Source organism: Excalfactoria chinensis, chromosome 5 (genome assembly GCF_039878825.1).
Source record: "Excalfactoria chinensis isolate bCotChi1 chromosome 5, bCotChi1.hap2, whole genome shotgun sequence".
Classification (NCBI taxonomy): Eukaryota; Metazoa; Chordata; class Aves; order Galliformes; family Phasianidae; genus Excalfactoria; species Excalfactoria chinensis.
This window is the reverse complement of record NC_092829.1, coordinates 11,327,316-11,346,099: the sequence shown is the minus strand read 5'-3', so window position 1 is coordinate 11,346,099 and position 18,784 is coordinate 11,327,316. Positions and strand designations below refer to the sequence as shown.

The following is an 18,784-nucleotide window of genomic DNA, read 5'->3' as shown; positions in this document are numbered from 1 at the left end:
TTCATGACTATGATGCTCTGTAAAGGCAAATCAGCTTCAGGTATACAGCTACTGATGAGCTGAACAGATCTACACATATGGCCTTTAAACAACATCCAACCTCCACCCTACCTCCAAGCTAAAAGTCTCTTGGCTCACGACAACACTTAGCCGCCTATGGTTGAATTCACACACTTCACATCTTTTTTACAAAGTGGAGACTGTAGCTCTGTTTCCTGTGTTTTACGACTTCAGCAACAGGGCTGGAAGCATCCAGCCTTGCAGTACGCAGCCGAAGAAGCTGCAGGTTGTTAGGGAAACGATTCATCAGTAGGTAGGTTCATGCAAAATTCAAGAGGTTTATTTTTCCCCTCCCGTTTTGATTTTGGAGAACAGTCTGAGAAATCCAAGCGATGTCTTTCTTGCATGAGTACTTCACACAGACAGCTAAACAGAAGCAAGATTTGGCATTTAGCCTGGGATTAGTGTGAACAGCCTCTTAACCAAACATTATGAAGAAAGTTAACTTAAAAACGCTTTGAAAGGTCTGTTTTCATGACAGATGGTAATAAGGGCTCATCAGCGCCAATTTTCTTTTTGCTTCCACCTCAGTTTTCAAAAGCTGAAGTTTTAGGTTAGTTCTGAAAAACCACCACACGTGTAAAGGAAAAGAAAAATGCAAATTACAGAATTAGATTACTCACTACTTTTATTGTGTGCAGCGTTTTGCTAGATGACACTAACACCTGAAGAGTAAGAATTTGGCTGGGTGCTTGATAGATCAGTTTCTGTTTACTAGAATCCCCCTTTTAATTGTCAGATATTTCTCCTTTGACCTTCACCTGTGTACCTGGACAGTCACTCCTCTTCCCATACCGCACAAGATACAGCAGTCAGCAGCAGGTACAGATTGTGTTTGTATAATACACTCACTAGGGAAGATATTGTAGAACTATATTTTATTCAAGAAAACCCACACATCCTGTCCTGTGGTGACCACAGGCTTCGCTAAGCCATAGTTATCAGCAAATACTGGAACAAAATACAGTGTATCAGATTGAATCAAAGCATGTAAATTCTGGATTACAGTTATAGTTTTCAGGAAGGTTAGATTCAGGATTTCATCATAGTATCTACTACAATGTTGTGCAATGTAGCTGGCAGAAACAGAAATGGAATATTGGTCCTAATAAAAAGTGATCAGTAACTACTCTTGTATGACATTTAAACTGTCAAGACAACAATTCATGACATTCTACCAAAGGCAGCATATAGTTACAAAAATACTGGTCCAGCATCTCGTTAGTGGTGAAGCAATACCCAAGGTGCAATGGCAACATGCCGTTCTTAGTGAAATATTTCTTTAAAAAACTATTCATATTTTTTGTTTTCCCCACACTGATACCAGCTGAACACCAAAACTGCTACGACAACCTGAAAGTCACTACTTGTGTGCATTGCACCAGAAAATTATGCAAAAAACACGTTTTTCCAAGTTGTAGTATGAAAGGAGCAAAATGTAATAAAACTATCTAGATGCCAAAAAGACACTTAATTGCAACTGACCTTGGATGAACAGCTTGCAACATTAATTGAACTTTCAGCTGCTGTCCAAGCTTCTCCACTCGCTCTAATATCCTGATTTTAAGGGAAAACGGGTAAAAGACAAGTCCTTATTAGTGAGAGGAGAATTAAATCCCTTCATATACCTCTCCATTTGCTCACAGGTAATTTCAAAGTCAGACCTTGAAATTACCCTTGTCCTATGGTAGGATTGTAATGTTTCCAACTGTAAGTTAAAAAATTGTACGATGGTGACCAAAATTGCTGGAGATGGTAAACCTGGTTAACCTGTGGAGGTATCCAGAGAAATGTGCATCAGAAAGACACACTATAAGTGGCAAAGTATACCGCAGACTAGGCTTTGGTTTGCACTTGGGCCAAAAATACATTAGCCTACCTGCCATTTCCTTCAAGAAAACAGTGTCAGTGAGCATCTTAAGCAAAAGACAAAGCTGAATAGGATCAGGTAACCATGTCACATTCAGTATTATATCCAACAACAAAGAAATGAAGGAGTAGCAGACAGGAATATTAATCATATTTATTTTCCTTTTAATAATGGTTTAGTCAAAAGTGGAGCTTTGAAAATCTCTAGCTAATTGTGAAAACCTGTAGAAGCTGGGAAGCAACCTCACTTTGAATAGTACATTTTAAAGCTGTGGCTTGGCCTATCTGCTTTCAAACTCTCCAGTAGCACTGCCAACCTTGTAAATAACAACAGGTACCACCTGGAAATAAAAAGTCAGCCTTTAAAAGTTGGTGAATGTCGTATCGTAGCAGCCTAGCTCTGACTGAAGAAGAAAGATGAGATATTTTTATACAGTAAACAAAGACAAAGTAAACTGAAATTTTCAGAGATCACTTTAAGTGTATACAATTTGGATTCTCATCAACATTTAAAACTACCAATCATAAGGTTGCCACCTTACCTTTTTCTGGACTGGCATACTTAATTTTAAACAGGTTTTCATCAAGTCTCCCAACTTTCTGATTCTCTTATCCAGTTTTCTGCTGTACTGCTCTCCCACCTTCATGCTGAATACCGAGTCAGTCCTGCCTTCTGCCTTTCTTGGCAGGAGGCAGAGCAAGCTTTTAATTTCGGTAGTCAGAGTGACAGAACAACAAAAGCACAGCAGATAGAAGAGCTTAATTCTTCCCCAGGAAGAAAATACATTTGGTTCAACAAAGGGCTGCAAAATCTTCCAAAGGCACCTCTATCCCCAGTTTTTGCCTGAAAGCAAGATGGCAATCTTAATTGAAAGGGGGTGCTAAACCTTTTTAATAACTTAAAAATTCATTTTTATATAAAGCAGCAAAAACATTTTTCTCTGCAGAAAGAGAAATGTTAACAAAGGAACACACCAACATAAATGCACTGTTCATAAACTTCAGCTAATTTAATTTCACAAGAAAGTCAAATTTTAGGACTATTCTTTAACCTCATCAGTACTTTCTGAAGAAGATTCTTTGGCATCTTCAGTCTCTCTGTTGCTTTCCTCTTTATTTAAATTTTCACTTTCTGATTTGGTCCCATTAAATAGAGAGTTTTCACCATTTACAAACCCATTTTCTGTGACTTCTGCATCCATAGCTTCATCAATCTTTAAGTCCCCCTGCTCTTCCACATCGTCTAGGTTTCTCAAGACAATAGGGAGTCTAGAGTCAGCCACAGTGTTCTCCAGCAAGGCAATATTGCTCTCTTCATATTTAGGAAGCGGAGCTCCATCCTCCATTTGTTTGGTATAGTACTCTCGGCTAGCAGCAGCACTCTTTACTGCCTTCTCCAAGATCTCTTTTTCACCCAGTCGCAGCTTGATAGCCATTGTCGCATGTGAAGTAAGGTCATGGGTCTCCAAAAATGACTTATCATCCTGGTTGAAAAGAAAAAGCAAATTTTTGTTATCAACAACCAACAGCAGAAGCAATCCCTTAACTTTTCTCTCTATGCTTTAACAGTAAGTGACAATAGCTTCTTCATGCTGATGCAAAGGGACGTACAGGAATGAGGGGGCCTGCATAAAGTTCCAGTGAAATTTGTCACATATCCATAAAGAAGCCAAAAATTTCTCCGCATAGGTCAGTCTGCATAACAAGCAAAGTCAGGAGACTTCACAAACATATGAAACATACACACTCTGTTAAAATATGCCTGCAGTAGTAGCATGTTTCTTTGCAGTTTAGAGAATACAACTAACAGACAAGTTGAAACGGATACCCAATTTTACTTGCAGAGAAAAAGCAAGTAGCCTTTATTTGCTGAATCAAAGAAAAATTACATTAACAAAATTTTCTTTCCTGCAATCTTCTTTGATTTTCCTTAGATAATGCAAATATCCTTCTACGCTTTAAAAAGTGCAAAATGAATTATATACTACTGTTCAGAGGAAAGTCTGAAAGGAGAAGACGGTGAACAAAATATCTCTTCTTACAATCATAATACAAACTATTTCAGATGTTCAAGTTGCATATAATGATAATTTTACCTCCACTGTTGTTTTATAGGTTTTCAAAAGAAGGGATGCTCTGGCTTCCAGGAATGTCCAAAGTTTAACTTCATTGTCCCAGCTAATGGGAAACTCAGAGTTCCCCAGAGTGAAGATTTTATCAATGGCATGCTCGCCTATCAAGTGTTCCTTCAGCTCTTCTGCAATAAGTATAAAACCAATCTGTTAAAAACAATCTTGTCATTCACTTTGTTAGCTGACAAACTGCAGGAAAGTTTGTCTTCAAGAGAATAGCTTTGAGCAGTTAAGAAAAAAAATGCTTTCAAATGAGAATTATCAAATATGCTGATTAATTCCAGGATTCTTCTCAAAGAGGCAACGGGAAGTCTTGTGGTGAGAAGGGTCTTCCCTGCTCTACAGTAAGACGTGTTTATTTTAGTATCTCACACACAATGTCATTCTGACAGTGAGATAGGATGCATTGTATTATAACCGATAAACTAAACAGAAAGGAATAATTCTTCAAAGAGTTTGGTGAACTTTTTGATAACAAAAGGAACAGGGCAGAGAAAATTGCAAACAGTAATAGATTATTTTCCCAAATATTTTACAAATCTGTTTCAGCAGCAGAAACTACCTATGGCTGGTCCAAAGAGACACCCATCAGAAACCCTTATAGGGAGTAGAAAATGCTTAATCAGCTTGCTGACATTACATGAATTCTATCAATCTTTAGTTACCAAATTTCACTCCTGCAAAGCAGCTACCAAAGACTTCAAGAAAAACACATTGCAAACAGCAGAATGATGACTGACATCTACAATATAAACTGCTATGTACTTAAATTTCCACTTGTTTACAAGAGGATTACCAAAGTCAGTATCTTTCTCCTAATGGAATAACTCCTTGCATGTAGTTTCCCAATAAACTGACCAGTTTTATCAGGAAGTATTACAGACACATGAGTAATCAAAGCACAGTCGTATCTGAGAGGTGCAATTTAGATTTCCACTCATTATATTTCCTTTTCCAAGGCAAAATTAACCCGCCTGTAAGATTCTTTGCTTGAATTTCTTAAAAAGTACTAAAGGGTGGACAACAGGATGCAGCAAAGTCATGACACTAAAGAAGGCAACTTTTTATCAAAGAAAACAGAGCACATGCAAAAAACTTAGCAGCACCAATATTCCTAAAGGTATTAATTCTGTACCATTTGTACAGCATATCTGACAGCAAGGCAATTCTCTTGCTGTCATGTAAAAGTTCTATCTGTTTTCTCCGCAAGTCCTTCCAACATAAGAGAAACACTACAAAAATTACTAAATACATAATTTGAATTTAGATTATAACTTGTCAAAGTGCTTTGAACACTCAGCTTTGAAATCCCTCTTCCATATTTGTCATACTATACAGAATATTCCAATTCTGTACGTGAATGATTCAGGTAGTAAGACTAATCTGCTATGGTTTTAAGAGCGTAGTAGCATCCTAAGTCTCACATGATCTTGTTTTGTGAGAAGTAAAGATCAAGCTCCAAAGCTCATTCACTCAGCAACAGCCTGGGAGATTGAATATCAATTGGATCACCTCTTCAGGAGTTCTGAAAGTCTATACTACTACAAAGTTCTTTCAGACAACACTGACAAAGATTGGGTTTCTCACTGGCTTACAGATGTGCTTGCAATGTCAACTCCAACGTATTCCTTTTTCTGATCTTCTATCTTAATGTTTTATATAAATGTCTACCACTTTCCTGCATAATAAAAACAAACAAAGAAATCAAAACTGTAAACATGAGTTATGACTGTTTTATCTTACCTTCATTCATACAAAACACTCGAAGGAAAGCCAGGAGCTGGGCAGAGATTGGAGGTTCAATGGAGTGCAAGGCAAAAACACTAGAACTAACAAAAGAAGCAATCAAACAAGAGAAAATGCAAGTTCTGCCATTATACCTTTGAACTTATTTAAAAAGACCTTTAAGAATATAATAAAAGCAGTGGTACAAAAGTAACTTTAGTTTAAACTGAAGAAAGTCTTTTCTAACCTGTATCTGAAAAGGACAATTACCTCTACAATTTTACACTTGGAATGATTTTTATATGGTTTTCATAATAAATGCATGAAAATGCAATGTTTCATGTCTGCTGCTCCTAACACTACCCTCTGGACTGAAAAGACTAAAGGAAAATGCTGTGGTTCACATACTGAGCATTGCAGTATGTCTGCAAGGGATAGGAAAGAAAGAAAAACCACAGATTACTTCAAATTAATCCTTGCTCTGTTTTTGTTCAAATAGTTATTAAAGCAAAGACTTTTTTCCCTTATATATGGTCCAAATTAGATGGTAATATAGCTTAGAGAACTTCTGTAAATATTATTATAACAACTTTAGTTTATTATACAAACATGAGAAATATTAGACACAATTTAGAAAAAGCAACACTATATTGTGTTTTACTTACGTTGGGATACCAGCACGAGCTAAGACCTCTGCCTTCATAGCATACAGCCTGTCACTTTTACTCACACCAAGCTTTATTTTCACTCTGTCATGTGAATTATTATCAAAGAAAAAACCACTGTGGATCACAAATTCAGCGTTTGACCGAGTGCCATAAAAAATGTAAATCTAGAAGGATGAAAAGAGAAGTGAAGGGACAGGAAAAAAAGCTTAAGATTAGCTCTCAAATCTGACATAATTTGAAAGTTATTTCTTGGAAAAGTTACTATTCACAGTACAAGTTACACTTGGTCATATGAAGAAACATGCTTTGTTTGACGTTATCGATTCAAATGCTATACATCACATATAAACTTCATAAAGCCTAGAGGTAGAAGTAAACATATACATGTAACTGAGAAACTGTAAGGAGAGAAAAGATTCTTATTCCATACGTAAAAAAAAAAAATGCTTTGTTTCTTACAATCTTATAAAACACTGCTATTCAGAAATAACCTTCCAAAGATCCTACATTGTCATGGGCCAAAAAAACATTCTGAGATAAGGACAACTCATTAAAAAAATTGATGTTTCTGGGGTCATTTTTTCCCCTTATGCTCAACACAGAGTAATGGAAGGATCAACTTTGGCTTGGTTTTAATGTTACCTAAAGACACGGGTATACCAAAGTAAATCATACAGAGATCAGTTCCATGTTAAGCCAATATTTCTTCTTGTGCTACACTCCAAAACCTTTATCTAAAGCAAATGCATTACTTTATTTCATGCAAAAAGACCTGTTCCTAAATTTAACCTGCACAAAAGTTTAACAAAGAGTGGATAAAAGAAAGGCAGTTCTGTGAAAAGCAGAACAAGCAAAGTCTCTTTTCTTACAGGTGCTTTTGTATCTCATTAATTTCGGTGCCTATAAAGGGCAAAATTCAATTAAGTTTTCTTTCTGTTTGTTACCTGTGGTGGAACAGCATCCAACTGAGATCTGTTTCCTATGCCCAGTAACTGACTTTCCTGAAATACTGTCATGGTTTTGCAATTTTGTAACTACTTACAAGTAGTTAATAATCTTTGATAGCCACCACACTGATAAATTTGGTTAAAAGACATTCAAAACCTATTAGAGTAATCCATAGCACTACAAACTCACAGGGCTAAGCTGTATGAAGTCTATGGGACAAGAGGTCTGAGTAGTAGTACTCTCCTGCATCAAGAGGATATTATTCCATTTTCCTTGACAGTGGAATCACCAATCAAAAAATAAAGTTTCAACAGTTACAGAACAACCTGCTAAACTTTAGGACAGGGCAATGCTCTGGATATCTGAAAGTCTGCACTCCTGGCTAGTTGACAGAAAAAGGCATGATGTTCTCTTAAGGGCTCAACAACCCTCGCAATGCCATTTACTTTCCTAGTTTTCAATTTTAGATTGGAAGTATTTGCCCTAAGCACTAAATGCTTAAATGCTATATTTAATTGTAGTAGACATTATACATTAAGGCAGGCATATAATGAATGAATGACCTGCCTATGTATGCAAGGGCTAAGTCAGGTCGGCAACCCCCATCCTCCAAGAAGGCCCTTCCAAAACGTGCTTAGGAAAACCATGGGAAATGAAACGCCAGTGCAGATCTCCACTTGACTGCAGGAAACGTTGCCCAATCAGAAGAAACTCTGGCTCAATTAGTTCAGCAGTCCAGTTCAAAAACTACTGCGCTATATCTCATATTAAACTGTCACAGTCACACATACACTATACAGTATTCTCTTACACAAGAAGGCAAATTAGGCCATAAGAGAAGCTTCTGAATTTGAGGCCAGTGTTTGATAGACTCCGTGGACTCGCTTTTTAGCAACAAAAGCAGGCACTGTGCTCTTTCCCTACTAAAACTGTAAGGAATAACATCTTCACGCTACATTAAAAGACTAACTCATTACATAATTAGAACACTTTAATGACACCGATAGCAGTTAAAATTTGCATGGATTAAAAATAAATAAATAAACAGCAAAGTGAAACCACTGAAATAAAAAGAGTGAACTCCTCTATAATTGAAATTGAGAGAGCAGTCAGAAAGCTATGCAACACGTCTATTGCCAGCTGTGAAAAATCATAAATTGGATCACTTCTGGAAAAAACTGTGGACCCCTTTTAACTCATCACTCTGCTATAGGAAAAACAGCCAATATTTGACTACCATAACAAATTTTAAGATCAACACAAAAAAATATATACAATCACTGTGAACCACAGCATAGCAATGAGGATAAATATACCTCTGGAAAGCCATACTTAAAAAAATTCATACGTATCTTTGTTCAAAGAGAAGGTACCAATACATAAGGAAAATGAAAATCAAAAGACTATAAAGAGTAAGACTAGCAAAATAATACACTTAAAGGTAGTAACTCAGATACTGAGTTAGAAAACATTTCAGAATGTTTCAAAGGAAGAAGTCTCCTTTTCTTTTTTTGGCCATGCAGACTGCTGTCACACAAGCAGTAGGAAAAATGGAGTGCAGCAGCACTGAGTGTTTATGCTGGCTGCTGACACAGCACAAGAACGCTCCCATCAGAAATTTCCTACAGCCCCAAACCACCACCTTCAATGCATCACTTGACAGACTTAGTTTGAACATCCATTTTTTTGTTTCTTCGCAGTTCTGAAGAGAATACTGGAATCTGAACTGTTCTGTGCATTTTACCAGACTCATTCTTGTTACATTCTGTTTAAGGATGAAGATGTGTGTATGTGCAGGCATGTGAGTGGGAAAGGAACGGAATATATCTTTAGGCTCCTTCCCATTTTCACTAAGCATGATAATAGAAACATGAGTAAAATGACTGACAAGTATACTGCATTTAATCTCCTCTCCGAAACTAACAAGAAAAGTAAAACAACTACATATTCACAGTCTACAACCTGCCAGTGCAGATAAAGCAAGGTTCCAAATCTAAAATGCATTTATCTTTGGTCCTTTGGATACAAGTCCTTTATTAATCTTAGCTAGAACACTGTAGTCAGTGTCTGTGCATTCAGCAGTAGTTCCCAAAAACATGAGGAATCAATGCCCTCTTAAAACTGGGGTGTGTTAGGTGATGGAAGACCTTTTATTTTGCAAATCATGTACTTAATTAGCGCGGTAGCATTTTTACACTGAATTAGCTAATAATAATAAAATTCAATTGTAGCAGGGCTTAATCCAAACCACTCATATTATAATTTTATAGGGAGTTTTCAAGTCAAGTGCTTTTTCTGGTCCAAATTTCAGTAGCAGATTAGCAAAACTGTTGCAGCTAATTAAAATCTCTGAGATCAGCTATCTACTATACAAGTATTGGTAGAGACCACCTTTATCAGAGTATCCTTCACTTCCCAGTACATTTCTGCACAAACCTTCATAGAAGAACTATTATATACACAGCTGTTCGTATTACCTGTTCTCCAGCCTTGAAATCTTGAAGCGCTACACATTCACAGCGGTCATCTTCTAAATTGTAGCCTGTAGTGATCTATCCAAGGGAAGAGCAACAAAAGGACCTTCAGCTTTTTTTTCTCTTAATCCATCCCCCCAGGCATCATCCAATTGGAAATACATATTGACAGTAGCCTTTATTTCTCTACCCGCTATAATACAGATAGTAATAAATGTTTTATGATTTCTAATCAGTCTCTTTATTCTAAGAAAGAAAATAACTGAAGTGAATGGAAGACTGTGAGGCAAAGTATGATAGAATCAGAGAATCAAAGAATCATAAAATTACTTGGCTTAGAACCTGTTAGGGTTCCAACCTCCCTGTCATGGGTGTTACCACCCACCAGATCAGGCTGTCCAAAGCTCCATCTAACCTGGCTTTGAAGACCACCAGTAATGGGGCATTCACGTTTTCTCTGGGCAATCTCTTCCAGTGCCTCACCACCCCCTGAGTAAATAATTTTCTCCTAACATTTAATGTAAATCTCCCCTCTTTCAATTTGAAACCATCACCCTTTGTTCGATCGCTATTAGACTGTGTAAAAAGTTTGCCTCCCTCATGTCTATAAGCTCCCTTTATGTACTGAAAGGCTGCGATGAGGTCTCCCTGGAGCATTCTCTTCTTCAGACTGAAAAAGCACAGCGCTCTTGACCTCTCTTCATAGAGGAGGTGCTCCAGCCCTCTGATCATATCCATGGCCTCCTCTGGACCTGCTCCAACAGTTCCACATCTTTCTTGTGGTGGGGCCCCCTGACGTGCATGCAGTATTCCAGATGGGACCTCACGAGGGCAGAGCAGAGAGGAATAATCACTTCCCTCACTCTGCCGGCCACAGCTGGTAAAGATGCTGAAGAGCACAGGTTCAAAGACAGACTCTTAGGGGATACCACTTGTCCCTCGCTGTCTCCCCTATGTGTTCCATGCTAAAACCAGCTGCTTCTTATAAAGTTCTTGAGCTTTCAGTTGCTCCCACAAGGCCCACAGGAGCCTCTGACAGTTCTACATTCTGTGTTTTATCTTTCAACTACTAGCACGTTTTTGATCTCCCAATGAAAATGGATTAGATAACTGTGGATCTTTAGGGGACGTAATTTTCAGAAAATGATATTTTACATGCAAGTAATCTCTTTATCTAAATTTAGGTAATATTCTTAACACACTAAAAGGATTTTTCTTTTAGTGGACAATGGGAGAGGGCAAATTTCTTAACCAACCTGTACTTCTCCAGAATGATCAAGTGTTCACACCACCAAGTAAGGCTATTCTAAAAATATAATACTTTGACATTACTTTTGAATATTATAAACATACAGACACAGATGCAAACACAAGCTGAAACAAAATCTGTTGCACAAACAGAAAACAACTATTATGGCAGGCATTCTGAATTCAGTCTTTAAAAAGCTAACTTACTGAAAAATATGCTCTACAGAAAAACTTAGGAGGAGTCAAACTTTATCAGTCTTTGTAAATGAAAACATGTTTCTTCATAAGCTGATTTACAATCATGTTTAGCTATACTGTAATTCTCATCTCGATGGGATGGATGAAATTTATTCAAAGACAGAACTCCATGGGTTATTTTGAAAGCCTGGTCAATGGTTTACATATTAATAGCTTTACACTGCTTGCATAATCAAAGGTGCATTTGTAAGCCAAAACAATGCTTTCAAAGTGACCACAGGGAACTTGCTTCAGACGCAGCACATCCAAAATGGCAGCCACAAGCTAGGGCAGCCTGGCCCTGTGGGACACTTGCGTAACTGCACTGCACACAGATGCCACCACTTAATGTCTATTAAAAGGATTTGTGGTATGTTGAGATCAGAAGAGAACACTGCAGTCATACAATACAGGCTACTGCGAAAAACAGACTGCGGTGTTTCAACACACAAGTTCCTGTGCATTTATTATGCTGGATTGAACAATTTCTAATTAAGATCCACCGTTTACAAAGTTATTCAACCTTGAACTGATAGTTGCAAGTGAAGAAGATTTGCCTTCACTATTACAAGGTACCTCTGAGTTGTAATATGGTAATACGGTTACCTTCTCAAAAACTGCCAAGAGCATTCAAAAACAGAGAAAACTCTTGACAGCGTTTGACCTGTCTGAATGTTTTTTTTTTTCTTCCAAGTATAAACTCAATGAAATAGATGAACACTCCTTTCCAGGCTCTCCAAAGGACTGTGTAACAGGAGAATTTCAACAACCGGAAGAATTCCAGTATGCTAAGGGAAGGATTTGGTCAGTTTAAGCATGCTTCACTTGACTACCACTAGTGTTCTGAGGCTGTTTTTCTCTCTCCTTTTTCTTTTTATGGGTTGAGGGGTGTTGTTTTCTTTCCTTTGTTTTGAACAGCAACACATCTAAAAGGCTTCTCTGAAAAGCATAATGGAGTGCTAGACTTATTTCCTCTTTCTTTCAATAAGAGTCATGTAACAGAATTAACAGGGTGATTACTTCCCTTCCCACATCATGGCTGACAAATTGCATCCCTCCAGTTTTATTTCCGAAGCAGACCAATATATGAATTTCAAGTTTTGCTTAAAGCAAAAGTAGTACTTTGTTGTATAGTTGCATGTTGTATAGTATAGTGCTCTGCTTGGTCGGTGATTATGGATGGACCCAGCCCAATCGGCAGAGTGTAGCTTATTTAAAGCTCTGGCAGAACTGGTAATCAACCTCTGACTGTCAAAATACAATCCCACTAAAGAATAACAATGAGAAATGCATGAAGACAACCATTTTGATATGGTTCTTAGAGGAAGGTTGATCTAATTAATACTGTCAGAAGCACGAAAAAGCAGGATGGACCTGGCTTCAGTTAAAACCCAAAGAGCATGTTATTATCCAGCTTGGGCAATGGGTCCCTGCAGAATACAGCAAGAACAGGAATATGTAGTAGGTCACTAACTCAGGAAGCATTTCAGTATGTTTGGAATATTCTAGACAGTGGTACATATAATACCATCTCTCAAGTCTCATTTGCATACAATGAACTATTCATTTCATGTGCGCTATCTCCAGCAGAATCCACCCTCATCCCACTCTACAGCAATATAAACTACAACACAGACAGCTTTCAGTTACCTTAGGAGTTGTTTTGTGGTTGTTTTTTTTTCTTCTCAATTTCTAATATACAATACAGAATGAAAAGGGTTGAGTAGCTTTTCTTATTGTCCGTGTTGTAGTTGCCTATCCTTCCTAAGCCTACAGCCACTTTAAAGTGGAAATATGAAACAAATGAGTAAAGCCTGTATAGAAATTCAAATTATTATTTCAGATTCCTCCCTTCCCCTCTTCTCTTTTTTTAGGATACACTTAAGCATAAAAAATTGCTTAGAGCCCTGATATACTACCGCACTAGCAGGTTTGGCTCCAGACACTGGCTCCATATCAAACCCAACGTGAAGGAACATAATAAAGATAAAAAATGACTTTATCAATTTAAATATAAGTTTGAATGACTAAAACAACGTACCTAGTAGCTCTTTTAATATGGGCTACATTTTTATTTTATTTTCCCTCCCAGAACCTTAATTCTCTTCCCCTTTCCCTTTAATCCCAACTTTGAAGGCATTCATTAAAAGCTGTCTAATGACTACAGGCAAGTCCCTGCGAAAGTATCATAAAGAAAAGCCCAGCAGAAGGGTACAAGAAGCACTGATGCATGCAGCTAAGACTTACATGTCAAAAATACACATTTGTGAATTCAGAGCGATTTTCTTGTTATCAGAGATTCTCATACAAGAGAAATTGTTGTGAGATTGCAAAATAGTGAAAGGCAAGGATCAGTATTAAAACACAAGAGAAAAAAAAAATACAACAGCCAAACATGCAATTTTGTAGCCTGGCTCTTGGTGCTGTAATTGGAACAATCATGGTAAAAATAAATTAACTAAATATCAAGTGAGAAACAATTTGTTTTACACTTCGTTCATGTAAAGTAAGCTTTTCTTACACCAGCAATTGTAACACATGTTGTTGTCCTAACGCTGGGGCCAACTCTCCCACAAAAGGACTAGATCACTTGAGATAGAATGGTCCTATTTACTACTTAAATAACACTATCTACTGGAAGTAAAATTTTAGAATATAAATTCTGAAGCATACATGATGCTGGCTAAACAACACCGACAAACTGTCCTCTTACAGTCTTCCATTTCCTCACTTCAACATTAACTAGCCTGTTAATGAAATCAAGACCATATCCTCTAAACCAGCTCACGTAAGACAAAATGTCAGCAGATCTGACTTTCTATATACGTGTCACCTTTTAAATGTTTAATATGCCCTAAAGTAGTATTTTTGCATTTTGTTTCTTTGATGTAGTAACAGATGTACTGTTTTTGTTGAGCTGGGCTTTGTTCTTGTCGTTGCTGTCTCCATAACAAGGTTCTCTGGGCACAGTTAAGGGAGCAGGCAGTATTTCTTAGCTGCAAATTTCTAACCACTTTCCCTAATGGTAGCTACAAGAGGTAACCTCCATCACTGTCTACTTTCATATTCTCAGTACAAATCTATCTACTATTGTGAATCTTTGTCAGACTAGTCAGAAACAAAACTATATGTCAGAAAAATGGCTGGAAAAAAGAAAAAGGAGGTATCGTGTAGCTGAAACTCTTAAAGGTATGTTATACACACATGACACAACTGTATGCAATAATTTCTAAACGTTTGTTTAAATGAAGGAAGCTCTACTGAAAAACCAATATAAGACATTTAAGAAATTGATAAATCTTTCAGCTATAAGTTTTTTTAGGGTCATTCAGGAAGATAAGATAACCTGTATTAAGAAGTGTAATGAAAAGTTATTAAAACCGTTTGCTGGCATTTGAAAGGCTTAATGCTTAAGCCTTAGAGCCTTTCAACAGCACTGAAGTAAACCTTACCAGTCCATTAGTATGATTACACATGTCCCATAGAGGTATTAGAGCCAACGTAACTCTGGAACCATCTTCCGTTGGAATCTGGTTCTGCCGTGTCATAACAGAGGAAACTGCCCATCTACGAAAACAAAGAACATTAGGTGTTCATGTTCAATACATCGAAGTGTGAATAGCCTGTAACACAATCTGGAGCAGACATTTACACAAGGAATTTCCAAATCTATTTATTTTGTAATAATATGTTAATAACAGCAAGAGGTAACAGAAGAATCATTCAAAACCCTTTCAAGTCAGGTTAAGCTAATGAAATTTCAGCTATGTATTCAAATACAGGAATCTTTGGAAAAGCTGAATATCCCAGTATTTCCTAATTTCTGGAATTCCATTTTATTACATTTCAGACAAAAATGAATATCTAATGCCAGAAAGAAGAAATCTTCAAGTATCACTACGCTCTGGTCTTAGTATATACATCATTGCTCTTGAAAAAAGGAATACCACCACCAGGAGAAGGTCAAAAGAATTGTAACTCCCCACACTCCATCAGTAATAAAAAGGATTAGACTTTCAGAAAGCCTGTTATTTTCCAGAAGTGCTCCAGATTGCTTACAAAGGTAAAGTCAACTTGAATTGTAATTACTTTAATTTCTGAAATCACAAGATAAAACTGTGGATAGCTTTGATATACAATATACAAACATCATGTGAAACATAACTGTTGTATTCTTCTTTTTTATCTGAGAAATTCTTCTTCACTTCACATGCAAGTTGGTGTGTTCCTCTGCACTCTTGCAAGTGAAGCAGGCATGCTTTGGATATGCCAGTTTTGTAGACTTACCCAGAAGCCTCTCAGACCTCACGAACCTTTTACTCAAGCTATTTTAATCGCTTAACAGAATTTAAATCGTTACTTTAATTATTCTTATTCTTATTGTAATTGTGTCACCCCCAAAGCACCTCCGAGTGACATTCACGGCTCCTATGTACAACTTAAGTTCTTCAGCTTTCCAGTTCAACATGCACTGTAAATATTTGGTTTTGCTCCTACGTCTTGGTAAAGCCTCTTACAAAATAATTTAAAAACAAATAAAATCCACAAAAACAAAACAAATCAAACTCCAGCAACGTGAACTGAATTATTTTCTTAAAAAATAACAAATTAACTTACTAATCTGAGACTGCGTGTGCCAGTTGGCTAAATTTCCTACTCATGCCTATTCCTTTGAAATGATTAAAATCTGCATATTTATTTCGCTTTCCTCATTAAGTATATCAGTATCAAACCCTGCGTTTAACATTTCAATAACAACTGTGCTTTCCCATCAGTGAAGCATTTCCAGGGCCCCTCAGTTCACACAAACACACAAAAAGATTTAAGACAGATAGACCAACCTGTAGTCGTCATAAGTGAAAGAATCCTTTAAGGGTAGTTTGCTGGCATTAGGATGGGTCTGAGAAACACGAGTTTCAGAAAAAGGTGGAAAGAGAAAGAAAACAGAAATCAGTCAGCAGAATTTCATTATTTAGCTGCCTAACAGATCCTAACAAGAGCCAAATGAAGCAGGAGGCGTCCAGCCGCGCTACAGAGGGATCATCATGCTATTATGCTCTCATACATCACTGTCAACTTAATTTGTTGTGCCCAGCAGCCGCCATAAATCTGTTTCTTCATATTTCAGGACTGGAACCCACAGACATCATATAAAAATTAAAAAAATTTAAGGTGGACCGAGTATGCAAAGGTAAAACAAAATGCAGCTCTGCAGGGTGGGAGAAAGAAATCAGACAATAAGCACACATTCGGTTTCACCAGCTCTCTCTATTTCCTCTTTCCTGGAACAGCAGTAAAGCATTTCACTTGTTCAAGGAAAAGAATACACGTTTTTCATTTCTTCCCCTCTACCTGTAAAACTTTGTAAGGTTTTTTGTTTGTTTTGGTTTTTTTGTGGGCTTTTGTTGTTGTTTTCTTCTGTTTTTCAGTAAAAGCTGCAGAAATCAAACAGACTAAAATATTTACACAGCCTTGGTGACAAACAGATGCGACCGTACCTGCAACAACTGTCCACACACACTCTGCTTTAAAAGCAAAATAACCCCGTCTGAGAAAGCAAACAAACTGTAGTCCTCACCAGCAAGCAAAATCTACAGATCTGTGAAAGGCTTTAAGTAGCCCTAAAGCCTGTTATTTTCTTAATGAATTGACTTGTTTCAACTTTCAAAAAACACAGGTAGTTTTCAGCCCACACTCACACACTTCAGAACTTCATCCCAGTTTGCAAATGGAAAGCCATAATAACATAAATCCTAATCTTCAGGTTCAATTAGGTCTCAGAGACAAATTGAAGCAAGTGATCAAACGTTATTTCAAGAGATACAGATGAATGCTGCCCAGCTCCGTCCCTGTGACGCTGGTGAGGCAGCAGCTCCATGCAGCGCCTTGCTCCTGATGCATTAGCATCACAAGTGCGCGGCAATTCATCATCGCTCTCCGTAATGTACTTGCTGGCACCGTGTGCAGGACAGTAGGGGATGAGGTAAAAGTGGCTCAAACCGTAAATCAATTAGAAAACAAAAGCTTGCGCTCACCGCGCAATTTTAGGCAAATTATACATTACAAAAGGCTGCCAATTGGGTGTTCGGTCCCAGGTGCCCCACTCCTCAGCGCCTCGGTTAACCCTTTGGGTGAGTCGGCTCTAACCACCTCCGTCCTTCCCCTCTCTATTTGGTTTCGTTTTAAAGCTCATCTCCTCCAATTTTCCATCGCACCGGTGAGCCGGGCACGGCACGATGCATCTCGGCTTTCCCTGCTGCGGCACTTTACGGAACTATCGCCTCTCACGGAGCCGCTCCGTGCAAGCCCAAGAGACACCCCGAGCAGCACGCTTCGGGAGATGCCTGGCCTGTGTTTGTCCGCACAAACAGGCAAAACTCCATCTCCCACGTTATTCCTTCACGACAATTTCATGTCAGTGTTTTATTGCTAGCATTAACGATCGGTTCTACAGCGACAGGACGCGATGCGCTAAGCGAGGAAAGCCCGCAGGCAGGAGCCGACCCGGCCGTCCCCGAGCCTCACGGCGCCTCAGCGGAGGGCCGCCCCTGCCACCTGCCGGCCCCAGGCGGAACGGCGCCTCGTCCGGCTGGGAGCGGAGCGGGTCGGGGCAGACGAGAGAGGAGAAAAGTCCCCCTAGCAGCAACCAGTGCCAGTCCGGGGTCACTTTCGTGACCAGTGCTTGGCAGAAAGGGTCCGAATGCAATGAACCAACTTGAATTTTGGATTCCACTACATGCTCCACGGCCCTCCCCGTTCGTAACTCCCTCCAACTCTGCATTGAGACACTTCAGACATCATTCCTACAAACAAAAACGCTAGTAAATTACAGCAAGGTATAAAATCAATAGCCTTCCAATAAAAGACAAGGCAGAATACAAACCCTAGTGTACACAATTACCATATTTATAACATTCTGTGACACGAGAAACTAGCAGCTGTTTAAAAGTTAAGATGCTCCAATGTCGGCACATTTGATCACATTAGCTTTCTGACCTGGATTATGTTAGTACGTAACTTAAAAACCCTACAGATTATAAGACACAGGAAAAAAAAAAAAAAAAAAAAAAAAAAAAAAAAAAAAAAAAAAAAAAAAAAAAAAAGAACAATATTCTGATTAAAAAATTGATTTAGTATGCAGCTTCTCTTTATGGTCCCTTGGTAAAAATGAAATCTCCCTAACAAACACTTAATAAAACCTGTCAATATATCTAGAAAGAAAAATGACACAAATGCATTAAGTATTAAATACCCTTGAAAAAAAAGTCACATATTCCATGAATTTTTGATGCACTATCTTGACATTAATGTAAAACCTTGATATTTATAATTGACAGATATTTAATAAAGTATAGAAGATGTCTGCTGCACAGCATGCAAATTGCTTAGACTGATCAAAAAGATACAGGCGGATTTAAGCTCA

General features: G+C 37.9%; 1 protein-coding gene across 1 annotated transcript in view; it reads right to left on the bottom strand.

Annotated features, from left to right (window-relative positions):
• Nucleotides 1-671: 671 nt before the first annotated feature.
• Nucleotides 672-18,784, bottom strand: part of SETD3 (SET domain containing 3, actin N3(tau)-histidine methyltransferase) — a 53,402-nt gene continuing 35,289 nt past the window's right edge. The window contains exons 7-13 of the mRNA XM_072338797.1: nt 16,203-16,261; nt 14,814-14,928; nt 9,880-9,954; nt 6,452-6,618; nt 5,805-5,890; nt 4,026-4,186; nt 672-3,413 (exon numbers count right to left, since the gene is read on the bottom strand). Of these exons, the coding sequence (XP_072194898.1) occupies nt 2,970-3,413; nt 4,026-4,186; nt 5,805-5,890; nt 6,452-6,618; nt 9,880-9,954; nt 14,814-14,928; nt 16,203-16,261 (1,107 nt within the window). The 3' untranslated portion in view covers nt 672-2,969. The remainder of the gene's footprint in view (nt 3,414-4,025; nt 4,187-5,804; nt 5,891-6,451; nt 6,619-9,879; nt 9,955-14,813; nt 14,929-16,202; nt 16,262-18,784) is intronic.